The 20,162-nt window shown below is 54.3% G+C and overlaps 1 protein-coding gene across 3 annotated transcripts in view; it reads left to right on the forward strand.

The window, feature by feature from the left end:
• LOC132397455 (outer dense fiber protein 3-like) overlaps positions 1-20,162 on the forward strand; it is a 75,361-nt gene that overhangs the window by 28,814 nt on the left and 26,385 nt on the right. For all 3 annotated transcript variants that reach the window (XM_059976270.1, XM_059976272.1, XM_059976273.1), the window contains exons 3-5: positions 15,885-16,088; positions 17,579-17,680; positions 18,536-18,657. In XM_059976270.1, coding sequence (XP_059832253.1) covers positions 15,885-16,088; positions 17,579-17,680; positions 18,536-18,657 — 428 coding nt within the window. The remainder of the gene's footprint in view (positions 1-15,884; positions 16,089-17,578; positions 17,681-18,535; positions 18,658-20,162) is intronic.

Below are 20,162 nucleotides of genomic sequence, written 5' to 3' on the forward strand. Positions count from 1 at the left end.
CCCACCATCTCCATGTGACAGTATCACAGTGAGTGACCCCCTGAACAGGCCCTACACCCCACTATCTCCATGTGACTGTTACACAGTGAGTGACCCCCTGAACAGGCCCTACACCCCACCATCTCCATGTGACTGCTACACAGTGAGTGACCCCCTGAACAGGCCCTACACCCCACCATCTCCATATGACAGTATCACAGTGAGTGACCCACTGAACAGGCCCTATACCCCACCATCTCCATGTGACTGTATCACAGTGAGTGACCCCCTGAACAGGCCCTACACCCCACCATCTCCATGTGACTGTTACACAGTGAGTGACCCCCTGAACAGGCCCTACACCCCACCATCTCCATGTGACTGTTACACAGTGAGTGACCCCCTGAACAGGCCCTACACCCCACCATCTCCATGTGACTGTATCACAGTGAGTGACCCCCTGAACAGGCCCTACACCCCACCATCTCCATTTGACTGTATCACAGTGAGTGACCCACTGAACAGGCCCTAAACCCCACCATCTCCATGTGACTGTTACACAGTGAGTGACCCCCTGAACAGGCCCTACACCCCACCATCTCCATGTGACTGTATCACAGTGAGTGACCCCCTGAACAGGCCCTACACTCCACCATCTCCATTTGACTGTATCACAGTGAGTGACCCACTGAACAGGCCCTAAACCCCACCATCTCCATGTGACTGTATCGCAGTGAGTGACCCACTGAACAGGCCCTACACCCCACCATCTCCATGTGACTGTATCACAGTGAGTGACCCCCTGAACAGGCCCTACACCCCACCATCTCCATGTGACTGTATCACAGTGAGTGACCCCCTGAACAGGCCCTATACCCCACCATCTCCATGTGACTGCTACACAGTGAGTGACCCCCTGAACAGGCCCTACACCCCACCATCTCCATGTGACTGTATCACAGTGAGTGACCCCCTGAACAGGCCCTACACCCCACCATCTCCATGGGACTGTTACACAGTGAGTGACCCCCTGAACAGGCCCTACACCCCACCATCTCCATGTGACTGTATCACAGTGAGTGACCCCCTTAACAGGCCCTACACCCCACCATCTCCATGTGACTGTTACACAGTGAGTGACCCCCTGAACAGGCCCTACACCCCACCATCTCCATGTGACTGTATCACAGTGAGTGACCCCCTGAACAGGCCCTACACCCCACCATCTCCATGTGACTGCTACACAGTGAGTGACCCCCTGAACAGGCCCTACACCCCACCATCTCCATGTGACTGTTACACAGTGAGTGACCCCCTGAACAGGCCCTACACCCCACCATCTCCATGTGACAGTATCACAGTGAGTGACCCCCTGAACAGGCCCTATACCCCACCATCTCCATGTGACTGTTACACAGTGACTGACCCCCTGAACAGGCCCTACACCCCACCATCTCCATGTGACTGTTACACAGTGAGTGACCCCCTGAACAGGCCCTACACCCCACCATCTCCATGTGACTGTTACACAGTGAGTGACCCCCTGAACAGGCCCTACACCCCACCATCTCCATGTGACTGTTACACAGTGAGTGACCCCCTGAACAGGCCCTACACCCCACCATCTCCATGTGACTGTTATACAGTGAGTGACCCCCTGAACAGGCCCTACACCCCACCATCTCCATGTGACTGTATCACAGTGAGTGACCCCCTGAACAGGCCCTATACCCCACCATCTCCATGTGACTGCTACACAGTGAGTGACCCCCTGAACAGGCCCTACACCCCACCATCTCCATGACTGTATCACAGTGAGTGAACCCCTGAACAGGCCCTACACCCCACCATCTCCATGTGACTGTATCACAGTGAGTGACCCCCTGAACAGGCCCTACACCCCACCATCTCCATGTGACAGTATCACAGTGAGTGACCCCCTGAACAGGCCCTACACCCCACCATCTCCATGTGACTGTTACACAGTGAATGACCCCCTGAACAGGCCCTACACCCCACCATCGCCATGTGACTGTTACACAGTGAGTGACCCCCTGAACAGGCCCTACACCCCACCATCTCCGTGACTGTATCACAGTGAGTGACCCACTGAACAGGCCCTATACCCCATCATCTCCATGGGACTGTTACACAGTGAGTGACCCCCTGAACAGGCCCTACACCCCACTATCTCCATGTGACAGTATCACAGTGAGTGACCCACTGAACAGGCCCTATACCCCACCATCTCCATGGGACTGTTACACAGTGAGTGACCCCCTGAACAGGCCCTACACCCCACCATCTCCATGTGACTGTATCACAGTGAGTGACCCCCTGAACAGGCCCTACACCCCACCATCTCCATGGGACTGTTACACAGTGAGTGACCCCCTGAACAGGCCCTACACCCCACCATCTCCATGTGACTGTATCACAGTGAGTGACCCCCTGAACAGGCCCTACACCCCACCATCTCCATGTGACTGTATCACAGTGAGTGACCCCCTGAACAGGCCCTACACCCCACCATCTCCATGTGACTGTTACACAGTGAATGACCCCCTGAACAGGCCCTACACCCCACCATCTCCATGGGACTGTTACACAGTGAGTGACCCCCTGAACAGGCCCTACACCCCACCATCTCCATGTGACTGTTACACTGTGAGTGACCCCCTGAACAGGCCCTACACCCCACCATCTCCATGTGACTGTATCACAGTGAGTGACCCCCTGAACAGGCCCTACACCCCACCATCTCCATGTGACTGTTACACAGTGAGTGACCCCCTGAACAGGCCCTACACCACACCATCTCCATGTTACTGTTACACAGTGAATGACCCCCTGAACAGGCCCTATACCCTACCATCTCCATGTGACTGTATCACAGTGAGTGACCCCCTGAACAGGCCCTACACCCCACCATCTCCATGTGACTGTATCACAGTGAGTGACCCCCTGAACAGGCCCTACACCCCACCATCTCCGTGACTGTATCACAGTGAGTGACCCACTGAACAGGCCCTATACCCCACCATCTCCATGGAACTGTTACACAGTGAGTGACCCCCTGAACAGGCCCTACACCCCACCATCTCCATGTTACTGCTACACAGTGAGTGACCACCTGAACAGGCCCAACACCCCACCATCTCCATGTGACTGTTACACAGTGAGTGACCCCCTGAACAGGCCCTACACCCCACCATCTCCATGTGACTGTATCACAGTGAGTGACCCCCTGAACAGGCCCTACACCCCACCATCTCCATGTGACTGTATCACAGTGAGTGACCCCCTGAACAGGCCCTACACCCTACCATCTCCATGTGACTGTATCACAGTGAGTGACCCCCTGAACAGGCCCTACACCCCACCATCTCCATGTGACAGTATCACAGTGAGTGACCCCCTGAACAGGCCCTACACCCCACTATCTCCATGTGACTGTTACACAGTGAGTGACCCCCTGAACAGGCCCTACACCCCACCATCTCCATGTGACTGCTACACAGTGAGTGACCCCCTGAACAGGCCCTACACCCCACCATCTCCATGTGACAGTATCACAGTGAGTGACCCACTGAACAGGCCCTATACCCCACCATCTCCATGTGACTGTATCACAGTGAGTGACCCCCTGAACAGGCCCTACACCCCACCATCTCCATGTGACTGTTACACAGTGAGTGACCCCCTGAACAGGCTCTACACCCCACCATCTCCATGTGACTGTTACACAGTGAGTGACCCCCTGAACAGGCCCTACACCCCACCATCTCCATGTGACTGTATCACAGTGAGTGACCCCCTGAACAGGCCCTACACCCCACCATCTCCATGTGACTGTATCACAGTGAGTGACCCCCTGAACAGGCCCTACACCCCACCATCTCCATGTGACTGTATCACAGTGAGTGACCCCCTGAACAGGCCCTACACCCTACCATCTCCATGTGACTGTATCACAGTGAGTGACCCCCTGAACAGGCCCTACACCCCACCATCTCCATGTGACAGTATCACAGTGAGTGACCCCCTGAACAGGCCCTACACCCCACTATCTCCATGTGACTGTTACACAGTGAGTGACCCCCTGAACAGGCCCTACACCCCACCATCTCCATGTGACTGCTACACAGTGAGTGACCCCCTGAACAGGCCCTACACCCCACCATCTCCATGTGACAGTATCACAGTGAGTGACCCACTGAACAGGCCCTATACCCCACCATCTCCATGTGACTGTATCACAGTGAGTGACCCCCTGAACAGGCCCTACACCCCACCATCTCCATGTGACTGTTACACAGTGAGTGACCCCCTGAACAGGCCCTACACCCCACCATCTCCATGTGACTGTTACACAGTGAGTGACCCCCTGAACAGGCCCTACACCCCACCATCTCCATGTGACTGTATCACAGTGAGTGACCCCCTGAACAGGCCCTACACCCCACCATCTCCATTTGACTGTATCACAGTGAGTGACCCACTGAACAGGCCCTAAACCCCACCATCTCCATGTGACTGTTACACAGTGAGTGACCCCCTGAACAGGCCCTACACCCCACCATCTCCATGTGACTGTATCACAGTGAGTGACCCCCTGAACAGGCCCTACACTCCACCATCTCCATTTGACTGTATCACAGTGAGTGACCCACTGAACAGGCCCTAAACCCCACCATCTCCATGTGACTGTATCGCAGTGAGTGACCCACTGAACAGGCCCTACACCCCACCATCTCCATGTGACTGTATCACAGTGAGTGACCCCCTGAACAGGCCCTACACCCCACCATCTCCATGTGACTGTATCACAGTGAGTGACCCCCTGAACAGGCCCTATACCCCACCATCTCCATGTGACTGCTACACAGTGAGTGACCCCCTGAACAGGCCCTACACCCCACCATCTCCATGACTGTATCACAGTGAGTGACCCCCTGAACAGGCCCTACACCCCACCATCTCCATGGGACTGTTACACAGTGAGTGACCCCCTGAACAGGCCCTACACCCCACCATCTCCATGTGACTGTATCACAGTGAGTGACCCCCTGAACAGGCCCTACACCCCACCATCTCCATGTGACTGTTACACAGTGAGTGACCCCCTGAACAGGCCCTACACCCCACCATCTCCATGTGACTGTATCACAGTGAGTGACCCCCTGAACAGGCCCTACACCCCACCATCTCCATGTGACTGCTACACAGTGAGTGACCCCCTGAACAGGCCCTACACCCCACCATCTCCATGTGACTGTTACACAGTGAGTGACCCCCTGAACAGGCCCTACACCCCACCATCTCCATGTGACAGTATCACAGTGAGTGACCCCCTGAACAGGCCCTATACCCCACCATCTCCATGTGACTGTTACACAGTGACTGACCCCCTGAACAGGCCCTACACCCCACCATCTCCATGTGACTGTTACACAGTGAGTGACCCCCTGAACAGGCCCTACACCCCACCATCTCCATGTGACTGTTACACAGTGAGTGACCCCCTGAACAGGCCCTACACCCCACCATCTCCATGTGACTGTTACACAGTGAGTGACCCCCTGAACAGGCCCTACACCCCACCATCTCCATGTGACTGTTATACAGTGAGTGACCCCCTGAACAGGCCCTACACCCCACCATCTCCATGTGACTGTATCACAGTGAGTGACCCCCTGAACAGGCCCTATACCCCACCATCTCCATGTGACTGCTACACAGTGAGTGACCCCCTGAACAGGCCCTACACCCCACCATCTCCATGACTGTATCACAGTGAGTGAACCCCTGAACAGGCCCTACACCCCACCATCTCCATGTGACTGTATCACAGTGAGTGACCCCCTGAACAGGCCCTACACCCCACCATCTCCATGTGACAGTATCACAGTGAGTGACCCCCTGAACAGGCCCTACACCCCACCATCTCCATGTGACTGTTACACAGTGAATGACCCCCTGAACAGGCCCTACACCCCACCATCGCCATGTGACTGTTACACAGTGAGTGACCCCCTGAACAGGCCCTACACCCCACCATCTCCGTGACGGTATCACAGTGAGTGACCCACTGAACAGGCCCTATACCCCATCATCTCCATGGGACTGTTACACAGTGAGTGACCCCCTGAACAGGCCCTACACCCCACTATCTCCATGTGACAGTATCACAGTGAGTGACCCACTGAACAGGCCCTATACCCCACCATCTCCATGGGACTGTTACACAGTGAGTGACCCCCTGAACAGGCCTTACACCCCACCATCTCCATGTGACTGTATCACAGTGAGTGACCCCCTGAACAGGCCCTACACCCCACCATCTCCATGGGACTGTTACACAGTGAGTGACCCCCTGAACAGGCCCTACACCCCACCATCTCCATGTGACTGTATCACAGTGAGTGACCCCCTGAACAGGCCCTACACCCCACCATCTCCATGTGACTGTATCACAGTGAGTGACCCCCTGAACAGGCCCTACACCCCACCATCTCCATGTGACTGTTACACAGTGAATGACCCCCTGAACAGGCCCTACACCCCACCATCTCCATGGGACTGTTACACAGTGAGTGACCCCCTGAACAGGCCCTACACCCCACCATCTCCATGTGACTGTTACACTGTGAGTGACCCCCTGAACAGGCCCTACACCCCACCATCTCCATGTGACTGTATCACAGTGAGTGACCCCCTGAACAGGCCCTACACCCCACCATCTCCATGTGACTGTTACACAGTGAGTGACCCCCTGAACAGGCCCTACACCACACCATCTCCATGTGACTGTTACACAGTGAATGACCCCCTGAACAGGCCCTATACCCTACCATCTCCATGTGACTGTATCACAGTGAGTGACCCCCTGAACAGGCCCTACACCCCACCATCTCCATGTGACTGTATCACAGTGAGTGACCCCCTGAACAGGCCCTACACCCCACCATCTCCGTGACTGTATCACAGTGAGTGACCCACTGAACAGGCCCTATACCCCACCATCTCCATGGAACTGTTACACAGTGAGTGACCCCCTGAACAGGCCCTACACCCCACCATCTCCATGTTACTGCTACACAGTGAGTGACCACCTGAACAGGCCCAACACCCCACCATCTCCATGTGACTGTTACACAGTGAGTGACCCCCTGAACAGGCCCTACACCCCACCATCTCCATGTGACTGTATCACAGTGAGTGACCCCCTGAACAGGCCCTACACCCCACCATCTCCATGTGACTGTATCACAGTGAGTGACCCCCTGAACAGGCCCTACACCCTACCATCTCCATGTGACTGTATCACAGTGAGTGACCCCCTGAACAGGCCCTACACCCCACCATCTCCATGTGACAGTATCACAGTGAGTGACCCCCTGAACAGGCCCTACACCCCACTATCTCCATGTGACTGTTACACAGTGAGTGACCCCCTGAACAGGCCCTACACCCCACCATCTCCATGTGACTGCTACACAGTGAGTGACCCCCTGAACAGGCCCTACACCCCACCATCTCCATGTGACAGTATCACAGTGAGTGACCCACTGAACAGGCCCTATACCCCACCATCTCCATGTGACTGTATCACAGTGAGTGACCCCCTGAACAGGCCCTACACCCCACCATCTCCATGTGACTGTTACACAGTGAGTGACCCCCTGAACAGGCTCTACACCCCACCATCTCCATGTGACTGTTACACAGTGAGTGACCCCCTGAACAGGCCCTACACCCCACCATCTCCATGTGACTGTATCACAGTGAGTGACCCCCTGAACAGGCCCTACACCCCACCATCTCCATTTGACTGTATCAGAGTGAGTGACCCACTGAACAGGCCCTAAACCCCACCATCTCCATGTGACTGTTACACAGTGAGTGACCCCCTGAACAGGCCCTACACCCCACCATCTCCATGTGACTGTATCACAGTGAGTGACCCCCTGAACAGGCCCTACACTCCACCATCTCCATTTGACTGTATCACAGTGAGTGACCCACTGAACAGGCCCTAAACCCCACCATCTCCATGTGACTGTATCGCAGTGAGTGACCCACTGAACAGGCCCTACACCCCACCATCTCCATGTGACTGTTATACAGTGAGTGACCCCCTGAACAGGCCCTACACCCCACCATCTCCATGTGACTGCTACACAGTGAGTGACCCCCTGAACAGGCCCTACACCCCACCATCTCCATGTGACTGTATCACAGTGATTGACCCCCTGAACAGGCCCTACACCCCACCATCTCCATGTGACTGTATCACAGTGAGTGACCCACTGAACAGGCCCTACACCCCACCATCTCCATGTGACTGCTACACAGTGAGTGACCCCCTGAACAGGCCCTACACCCCACCATCTCCATGTGACTGCTACACAGTGAGTGACCCCCTGAACAGGCCCTACACCCTACCATCTCCATGTGACTGTATCACAGTGAGTGACCCCCTGAACAGGCCCTACACCCCACCATCTCCATGTGACAGTATCACAGTGAGTGACCCCCTGAACAGGCCCTACACCCCACTATCTCCATGTGACTGTTACACAGTGAGTGACCCCCTGAACAGGCCCTACACCCCACCATCTCCATGTGACTGCTACACAGTGAGTGACCCCCTGAACAGGCCCTACACCCCACCATCTCCATGTGACAGTATCACAGTGAGTGACCCACTGAACAGGCCCTATACCCCACCATCTCCATGTGACTGTATCACAGTGAGTGACCCCCTGAACAGGCCCTACACCCCACCATCTCCATGTGACTGTTACACAGTGAGTGACCCCCTGAACAGGCCCTACACCCCACCATCTCCATGTGACTGTTACACAGTGAGTGACCCCCTGAACAGGCCCTACACCCCACCATCTCCATGTGACTGTTACACAGTGAGTGACCCCCTGAACAGGCCCTACACCCCACCATCTCCATGTGACTGTATCACAGTGAGTGACCCCCTGAACAGGCCCTACACCCCACCATCTCCATTTGACTGTATCACAGTGAGTGACCCACTGAACAGGCCCTAAACCCCACCATCTCCATGTGACTGTTACACAGTGAATGACCCCCTGAACAGGCCCTACACCCCACCATCGCCATGTGACTGTTACACAGTGAGTGACCCCCTGAACAGGCCCTACACCCCACCATCTCCGTGACTGTATCACAGTGAGTGACCCACTGAACAGGTCCTATACCCCATCATCTCCATGGGACTGTTACACAGTGAGTGACCCCCTGAACAGGCCCTACACCCCACCATCTCCATGTGACAGTATCACAGTGAGTGACCCACTGAACAGGCCCTATACCCCACCATCTCCATGGGACTGTTACACAGTGAGTGACCCCCTGAACAGGCCCTACACCCCACCATCTCCATGTGACCGTAGCACAGTGAGTGACCCCCTGAACAGGCCCTACACCCCACCATCTCCATGGGACTGTTACACAGTGAGTGACCCCCTGAACAGGCCCTACACCCCACCATCTCCATGTGACTGTATCACAGTGAGTGACCCCCTGAACAGGCCCTACACCCCACCATCTCCATGTGACTGTATCACAGTGAGTGACCCCCTGAACAGGCCCTACACCCCACCATCTCCATGTGACAGTATCACAGTGAGTGACCCCCTGAACAGGCCCTACACCCCACCATCTCCATGTGACTGTTACACAGTGAGTGACCCCTTGAACAGGCCCTACACCCCACCATCTCCATGTGACTGTATCACAGTGAGTGACCCCCTGAACAGGCCCTACACCCCACCATCTCCATGTGACTGTTACACAGTGAATGACCCCCTGAACAGGCCCTACACCCCACCATCTCCATGGGACTGTTACACAGTGAGTGACCCCCTGAACAGGCCCTACACCCCACCATCTCCATGTGACTGTTACACAGTGAGTGACCCCCTGAACAGGCCCTTCACCCCACCATCTCCATGTGACTGTTACACAGTGAGTGACCCCCTGAACAGGCCCTACACCCCACCATCTCCATGTGACTGTTACACAGTGAATGACCCCCTGAACAGGCCCTATACCCTACCATCTCCATGTGACTGTATCACAGTGAGTGACCCCCTGAACAGGCCCTACACCCCACCATCTCCATGTGACTGTATCACAGTGAGTGACCCCCTGAACAGGCCCTACACCCCACCATCTCCGTGACTGTATCACAGTGAGTGACCCACTGAACAGGCCCTATACCCCACCATCTCCATGGAACTGTTACACAGTGAGTGACCCCCTGAACAGGCCCTACACCCCACCATCTCCATGTGACTGCTACACAGTGAGTGACCCCCTGAACAGGCCCTACACCCCACCATCTCCATGTGACTGTTACACAGTGAGTGACCCCCTGAACAGGCCCTACACCCCACCATCTCCATGTGACTGTATCACAGTGAGTGACCCCCTGAACAGGCCCTACACCCCACCATCTCCATGTGACTGTATCACAGTGAGTGACCCCCTGAACAGGCCCTACACCCTACCATCTCCATGTGACTGTATCACAGTGAGTGACCCCCTGAACAGGCCCTACACCCCACCATCTCCATGTGACAGTATCACAGTGAGTGACCCCCTGAACAGGCCCTACACCCCACTATCTCCATGTGACTGTTACACAGTGAGTGACCCCCTGAACAGGCCCTACACCCCACCATCTCCATGTGACTGCTACACAGTGAGTGACCCCCTGAACAGGCCCTACACCCCACCATCTCCATGTGACAGTATCACAGTGAGTGACCCACTGAACAGGCCCTATACCCCACCATCTCCATGTGACTGTATCACAGTGAGTGACCCCCTGAACAGGCCCTACACCCCACCATCTCCATGTGACTGTTACACAGTGAGTGACCCCCTGAACAGGCCCTACACCCCACCATCTCCATGTGACTGTTACACAGTGAGTGACCCCCTGAACAGGCCCTACACCCCACCATCTCCATGTGACTGCTACACAGTGAGTGACCCCCTGAACAGGCCCTACACCCCACCATCTCCATGTGACAGTATCACAGTGAGTGACCCACTGAACAGGCCCTATACCCCACCATCTCCATGTGACTGTATCACAGTGAGTGACCCCCTGAACAGGCCCTACACCCCACCATCTCCATGTGACTGTTACACAGTGAGTGACCCCCTGAACAGGCCCTACACCCCACCATCTCCATGTGACTGTTACACAGTGAGTGACCCCCTGAACAGGCCCTACACCCCACCATCTCCATGTGACTGTATCACAGTGAGTGACCCCCTGAGCAGGCCCTACACCCCACCATCTCCATTTGACTGTATCACAGTGAGTGACCCACTGAACAGGCCCTAAACCCCACCATCTCCATGTGACTGTTACACAGTGAGTGACCCCCTGAACAGGCCCTACACCCCACCATCTCCATGTGACTGTATCACAGTGAGTGACCCCCTGAACAGGCCCTACACCCCACCATCTCCATTTGACTGTATCACAGTGAGTGACCCACTGAACAGGCCCTAAACCCCACCATCTCCATGTGACTGTATCGCAGTGAGTGACCCACTGAACAGGCCCTACACCCCACCATCTCCATGTGACTGTTATACAGTGAGTGACCCCCTGAACAGGCCCTACACCCCACCATCTCCATGTGACTGCTACACAGTGAGTGACCCCCTGAACAGGCCCTACACCCCACCATCTCCATGTGACTGTATCACAGTGAGTGACCCACTGAACAGGCCCTACACCCCACCATCTCCATGTGACTGCTACACACTGAGTGACCCCCTGAACAGGCCCTACACCCCACCATCTCCATGTGACTGCTACACAGTGAGTCACCCCCTGAACAGGCCCTACACCCTACCATCTCCATGTGACTGTATCACAGTGAGTGACCCCCTGAACAGGCCCTACACCCCACCATCTCCATGTGACAGTATCACAGTGAGTGACCCCCTGAACAGGCCCTACACCCCACCATCTCCATGTGACTGTTACACAGTGAGTGACCCCCTGAACAGGCCCTACACCCCACCATCTCCATGTGACTGCTACACAGTGAGTGACCCCCTGAACAGGCCCTACACCCCACCATCTCCATGTGACAGTATCACAGTGAGTGACCCACTGAACAGGCCCTATACCCCACCATCTCCATGTGACTGTATCACAGTGAGTGACCCCCTGAACAGGCCCTACACCCCACCATCTCCATGTGACTGTTACACAGTGAGTGACCCCCTGAACAGGCCCTACACCCCACCATCTCCATGTGACTGTTACACAGTGAGTGACCCCCTGAACAGGCCCTACACCCCACCATCTCCATGTGACTGTTACACAGTGAGTGACCCCCTGAACAGGCCCTACACCCCACCATCTCCATTTGACTGTATCACAGTGAGTGACCCACTGAACAGGCCCTAAACCCCACCATCTCCATGTGACTGTTACACAGTGAGTGACCCCCTGAACAGGCCCTACACCCCACCATCTCCATGTGACAGTATCACAGTGAGTGACCCCCTGAACAGGCCCTACACCCCACCATCTCCATTTGACTGTATCACAGTGAGTGACCCACTGAACAGGCCCTAAACCCCACCATCTCCATGTGACTGTATCGCAGTGAGTGACACACTGAACAGGCCCTACACCCCACCATCTCCATGTGACTGTTATACAGTGAGTGACCCCCTGAACAGGCCCTACACCCCACCATCTCCATGTGACTGCTACACAGTGAGTGACCCCCTGAACAGGCCCTACACCCCACCATCTCCATGTGACTGTATCACAGTGAGTGACCCCCTGAACAGGCCCTACACCCCACCATCTCCATGTGACTGTATCACAGTGAGTGACCCACTGAACAGGCCCTACACCCCACCATCTCCATGTGACTGCTACACAGTGAGTGACCCCCTGAACAGGCCCTACACCCCACCATCTCCATGTGACTGCTACACAGTGAGTGACCCCCTGAACAGGCCCTACACCCCACCATCTCCGTGACTGTATCACAGTGAGTGACCCCCTGAACAGGCCCTACACCCCACCATCTCCATGTGACTGTTATACAGTGAGTGACCCCCTGAACAGGCCCTACACCCTACCATCTCCATGTGACTGTTACACAGTGAGTGACCCACTGAACAGGCCCTACACCCCACCATCTCCATGTGACTGTATCACAGTGAGTGACCCCCTGAACAGGCCCTATACCCCACCATCTCCATGTGACTGCTACACAGTGAGTGACCCCCTGAACATGCCCTACACCCCACCATATCCATGACTGTATCACTGTGAGTGACCCCCTGAACAGGCCCTACACCCCACCATCTCCATGTGACTGTATCACAGTGAGTGACCCCCTGAACAGGCCCTACACCCCACCATCTCCATGTGACAGTATCACAGTGAGTGACCCCCTGAACAGGCCCTACACCCCACCATCGCCATGTGACTGTTACACAGTGAGTGACCCCCTGAACAGGCCCTACACCCCACCATCTCCGTGACTGTATCACAGTGAGTGACCCACTGAACAGGCCCTATACCCCATCATCTCCATGGGACTGTTACACAGTGAGTGACCCCCTGAACAGGCCCTACACCCCACCATCTCCATGTGACTGTATCACAGTGAGTGACCCCCTGAACAGGCCCTACACCCCACCATCTCCATGTGACTGTATCACAGTGAGTGATCCCTGAACAGGCCCTACACCCCACCATCTCCATGTGACTGTTACACAGTGAATGACCCCCTGAACAGGCCCTACACCCCACCATCTCCATGGGACTGTTACACAGTGAGTGACCCCCTGAACAGGCCCTACACCCCACCATCTCCATGTGACTGTTACACAGTGAGTGACCCACTGAACAGGCCCTACACCCCACCATCTCCATGTGACTGTTACACAGTGAGTGACCCCCTGAACAGGCCCTATACCCCACCATCTCCATGTGACTGTATCACAGTGAGTGACCCACTGAACAGGCCCTACACCCCACCATCTCCATGTGACTGTTACACAGTGAGTGACCCCCTGAACAGGCCCTACACCCCACCATCTCCATGTGACTGTATCACAGTGAGTGACCCCCTGAACAGGCCCTACACCCCACCATCTCCATGTGACTGTTACACAGTGAATGACCCCCTGAACAGGCCCTATACCCTACCATCTCCATGTGACTGTATCACAGTGAGTGACCCCCTGAACAGGCCCTACACCCCACCATCTCCATGTGACTGTATCACAGTGAGTGACCCCCTGAACAGGCCCTACACCCCACCATCTCCGTGACTGTATCACAGTGAGTGACCCACTGAACAGGCCCTATACCCCACCATCTCCATGGGACTGTTACACAGTGAGTGACCCCCTGAACAGGCCCTACACCCCACCATCTCCATGTGACTGTTACACAGTGAGTGACCCCCTGAACAGGCCCTACACCCCACCATCTCCATGTGACCATTACACAATGAGTGACCCCCTGAACAGGCCCTACACGTCACCATCTCCGTGACTGTATCACAGTGAGTGACCCCCTGAACAGGCCCTACACCCCACCATCTCCATGTGACTGTTACACAGTGAGTGACCCCCTGAACAGGCCCTACACCCCACCATCTCCATGTGACTGTATCACAGTGAGTGACCCCCTGAACAGGCCCTACACCCCACCATCTCCGTGACTGTATCACAGTGAGTGACCCCCTGAACAGGCCCTACACCCCACCATCTCCATGTGACTGTTACACAGTGAGTGACCCCCTGAACAGGCCCTACACCCCACCATCTCCATGTGACTGTTACACAGTGAGTGACCCCCTGAACAGGCCCTACACCCCACCATCTCCATGTGACTGTATCACAGTGAGTGACCCCCTGAACAGGCCCTACACCCCACCATCTCCATGTGACTGTTACACAGTGAGTGACCCCCTGAACAGGCCCTACACCCCACCATCTCCATGTGACTGTATCACAGTGAGTGACCCCCTGAACTGGACCTACACCCCACCATCTCCATGTGACTGTTACACAGTGAGTGACCCCCTGAACAGGCCCTACACCCCACCATCTCCATGTGACTGTATCACAGTGAGTGACCCCCTGAACAGGCCCTACACCCCACCATCTCCATGTGACTGTATCACAGTGAGTGACCCACTGAACAGGCCCTACACCCCACCATCTCCATGTGACTGCTACACAGTGAGTGACCCCCTGAACAGGCCCTACACCCCACCATCTCCATGTGACAGTATCACAGTGAGTGACCCCCTGAACAGGCCCTACAACCCACCATCTCCATGTGACTGTTACACAGTGAGTGACCCCCTGAACAGGCCCTACACCCCACCATCTCCATGTGACTGTTACACAGTGAGTGACCCCCTGAACAGGCCCTACACCACACCATCTCCATGTGACAGTATCACAGTGAGTGACCCACTGAACAGGCCCTACACCCCACCATCTCCATGTGACTGCTACACAGTGAGTGACCCCCTGAACAGGCCCTACACCCCACCATCTCCATGTGACTGTTACACAGTGAGTGACCCCCTGAACAGGCCCTACACCCCACCATCTCCATGTGACTGTTACACAGTGAGTGACCCCCTGAACAGGCCCTACACCCCACCATCTCCATGTGACTGTATCACAGTGAGTGACCCCCTGAACAGGCCCTACACCCCACCATCTCCATGTGACTGTATCACAGTGAGTGACATTCTCACCTCTCTCCCCTTCCCGCACTCTCCAGTTCTGCAAGCCCTTCACCAACCACACGGGCAGTGACCCTCCCTGTTATGTTCCAGGTTTCGAACAGCACGACACGACCAAGTTCCGATCTCCAGCATACAGTTTTGGTGTTCCTCATGCCCGCCTGACGGTGGACAGCTCCCCAGGGCCGGCGTACCTCATCCCCTCCTTGCTCACCAGGAGGGGTAGGGACAGCACCCCTGCCTACTCCCTCTACAGCCGCCCCAAGGAGATCCGCTCCTTCCAGACGCCGGGACCAGGTAAGCAGACTGCAGGGAAGGGTGAACACTGACTTACTGGTTCTCACTGGTCAGTTGATGACACTGGGTCAGTGAGGGTGCACTGGATGTCACAGTGAGGGTCACTTGGTGTCACTGGGTCAGTGGGGGTTACTGGGTGTCACTAGGTGTCACTGGGTCAGTGGAGTTACAGTGGGTACCGCTGGGTCAGTGGGGGGTCACTTTGTCACTGGGTGTCACTGGGTCAGTGGGGGTTATTGGATTTCACTGGGTGTCACTGGGTCAGTGGGGGTTACTGGGTGTCACTGGGTACCACTGGGTCAGTGGTGGTCACTTTGTCACTGGGTGTCACTGGGTCAGTGGAGTTACAATGGGTACCGCTGGGTCAGTGGGGGGTCACTTTGTCACTGGATGTCACAGTGAGGGTCACTTGGTGTCACTGGGTCAATGGGGGTCACTATCACTGGGTGTCACTGGGGGCCAATTTGTCACTGTGTCACTGGGTCAGTGGGGGCTACTGGGTTTCACTGGGTGTCACTGGGTCAGTGGGGGTTACTGGGTGTCACTGGGTCAGTGGGGGTTACTGGGTGTCACTGGGTACCACTGGGTCAGTGGGGGTCACTTTGTCACTAGGTGTCACTGGGTCAGTGGAGTTACAGTGGGTACCGCTGGGTCAGTGGGGGGTCACTTTGTCACTGGGTGTCACTGGGTCAGTGGGGGTTACTGGGTTTCACTGGGTCAGTGGGGGTTACTGGGTGTCACTGGGTACCACTGGGTCAGTGGGGGTCACTTTGTCACTGGGTGTCACTGGGTCAGTGGGGGTTACTGGGTGTCACTGGGTACCACTGGGTCAGTGGGGGTCACTTTGTCACTGGGTGTCACTGGGTCAGTGGAGTTACAGTGGGTACCGCTGGGTCAGTGGGGGGTCACTTTGTCACTGGGTGTCACTGGGTCAGTGGGGGTTACTGGGTGTCACTGGGTACCACTGGGTCAGTGGGGGGTCACTTTGTCACTGGGTGTCACTGGGTCAGTGGGGGTTACTGGGTGTCACTGGGTCAGTGGGGGTTACTGGGTGTCACTGGGTACCACTGGGTCAGTGGGGGTCACTTTGTCACTAGGTGTCACTGGGTCAGTGGAGTTACAGTGGGTACCGCTGGGTCAGTGGGGGGTCACTTTGTCACTGGGTGTCACTGGGTCAGTGGGGGTTACTGGGTTTCACTGGGTCAGTGGGGGTTACTGGGTGTCACTGGGTACCACTGGGTCAGTGGGGGTCACTTTGTCACTGGGTGTCACTGGGTCAGTGGGGGTTACTGGGTGTCACTGGGTCAGTGGAGTTACAGTGGGTACCTGGGTCAGCTCCACCACCCACTTTGTTTCCCCAAAACTCACCCACATTCAAGACACAACTGCTCACCCTCACAGACAGTCCCTCACCTTGCACTCGCTCCATTCCCCCTCCAGCTGCCCCTCTTCTGACCACATCCTCACCCCATATGTGTGTTTTTGTGCAGGAACCTATGCCCCCGAGAGCTCGGGACGTTCAGCCTACTCAGCAACCCCTGCATTCTCCATCGCTGGGAGAACCAAAGGCTTCAGGACTGACCTGTCACCGGGTAGGTGTTCATTTGCTCTTAACTTGCACAATAATCTTATCGAATGTCCTCTGAAAATCCAAATACATCTTCTGGACACCATTCACACACTGGCTTGGTACTTTACATGACCACATTGTTTGAGTGTCCTGTTCCACTTCTCCGATGACGGACGGCACATACAATGGAATGCCAGGTTGTGTTAATTTGCCCAAACATTCCCTTTGCCTGAATGGGGACATTTCACCTGTGGTTTTCTATTCAGCCGTCTGAAGGAGCAGCCACTGTGTACGCTGCCTCTGTGGCCACCAGTCTGTTATCTCACGGGTTTTGAATCTGAATTCAATAGGTGCCAGAGGCTTATCAGTCATGGTCTAATTGGTTCTGGAACATTTTACTTCTGTGACAGGGGTTTTAACAGATTTGCTCATTGTCTTTCACCTTGCTTACTTCCTGTTGTTACTGTGAACATAAGTACAAAGTGCTTGTTCAATGATTTTGTCACTTCCTCATCCTGCTCTCTGTTTGGGGGTTCGAAGGAGCAACATTTGCCGCTTGCAACCTTCTTGTTCTCGCTCATATTCTATTTGTCCTTTGATCAATATTCCAATCTGATCTTTTTGCTTTGTAAAATCCTCCCGATTCTTTCACACTCACACTCACAATGACAAGACTGGTCTCTAGAATCCGAGGAATCTACTCTTTCACTTTGCATTTTCACTCTGTGGAGTTTCCACTCTCTTCAATCAATTCTGTGCAGTGATTAGAAAGGGCATCAAAGGTTAAGGGGGGAATGCTGGAAAATAGCAAGCAGACTCATTGGGCTGAATGGCCTAATTCTGCTATTATTCTTATGGTCCTTTGGGCTCCTTGCAGGCCCTGCAGCCTACCTCCTGCCTTCTGTGCTGGGTCCAAACATTGTCACCAAAGCTTCTTCTGCCAACTTTTCTCTGAGTGGACGAAGCAAGACCGGCAGTTTCCATGAAGACTTACAGAAGGTAACTTCTCTCACACACACTTGGGTGGCAGTTCCAACAGCTGGGAGTGTCGCAATTGTTACTGGTACAGAGGGCTTCAAACCCCACCACATGGCTAGAGGATTCAATCTTACATAATTTATAAAGCCAACAAGCTGCTTTTCAGTGCAGATCACTGTAAACACTTTCCCAGTTCACAGATCCCTCTGTCTGGCTCCATCTTGGACAATGTCTCCCATCCACTCCATAATGTACTGGTTAGGCACAGGAATACATTCAGCCAGAGACTCATTCCACCGAGATGCAACACTGAGCGTCATAGGAAGTCATTCCTGCCCATGGCCATCAAACTTGACAACTCCTCCCTCGGAGTGTCAGACACCCTGAGCCAATAGGCTGGTCCTGGACTAATTTCCATTGGGCATTATTATTTAATTATTTATGGGTTTTATATTGCTATATTTCTACACTATTCTTGGTTGGTGTGACTGTAACGAAACCCAATTTCCCTTGGGATCAATAAAGTATGTCTGTCTGTCTGTCAGGCCATCAAACGCTCCTCGTACAATAAGTCTTTAAATCCTGGAATCACTCTCATGATCCTCCTCTGAACCCTCTCTAATGCCAGCACGTGCTTTCTTAAATAAGGGGCCCAAACCTGTTCATAATACTTCGAGGCCTCACCAGTGCTTTATAAAGCCTCAGCATTATATTGTGCTTTTCTAAGACTATAAGGTATAGGAGCAGAACTAGGAAATTTGGCCCATTGAGTCTGCTCCACCATTTCATCATGACTGATCCAATTTTCTTTTTAGTCCCAATCTCCTGCCTTCTCCCCATATCCCTTCATGTTCTGTCCAAAGAAGTATCTGTCATCCACTGCCTTAAATATACATGAAGTCGGTCTCCAAAGATGCCCATGGCAAAGAATTCCACAGATCAACAACTCTCTGGCTAAAGACATTCCTCCCCTTTTCCGTCCTAAAAGGACATCCCTCTATTCTGAGGGTGTGTCCTCTGGTCTTAGACTTTTCCACCATAGGAAACGTCCTCTCCACATCCACTCTTTCAAGGCTTTACACCACTCAATAGGTTTCAATGAGGTCACCGCTCGGTCTTCACTGTGGAAGACACTAGCAGTATGGTGGCAGTTCCAGATGTCAGAGGTCATGAAGAAGTTACCATTACCAGAGAGAAGGTTCTTGGGAAACTGAAAGGTAAGTCACCTGGATCTGAATTTCAATGAATACAAACCCAGAGTCATCAAACGCTCTTCATATGACAAGCCATTCAATCCTGGAATCATTTTTGTGAACAGTTTCAGCACATCCTTTTTAAGATAAGGGGCCTAAATCTTCTCACAATTCTCCAAGTGAGGCCTCACCAGTGCTTTATAAAGTCTCAACATTACATCCATAATTTTATATTCTTGTCTCCTTGAAATGAATGTTAACATCACATTTGCCTTCCTCACCACAGACCCAACCTGAAAATTAACCTTTAGCGAATCCTTCACTAGGACTCTC

Source organism: Hypanus sabinus, chromosome 7, assembly GCF_030144855.1.
Source record: "Hypanus sabinus isolate sHypSab1 chromosome 7, sHypSab1.hap1, whole genome shotgun sequence".
Taxonomy (NCBI): domain Eukaryota; kingdom Metazoa; phylum Chordata; class Chondrichthyes; order Myliobatiformes; family Dasyatidae; genus Hypanus; species Hypanus sabinus.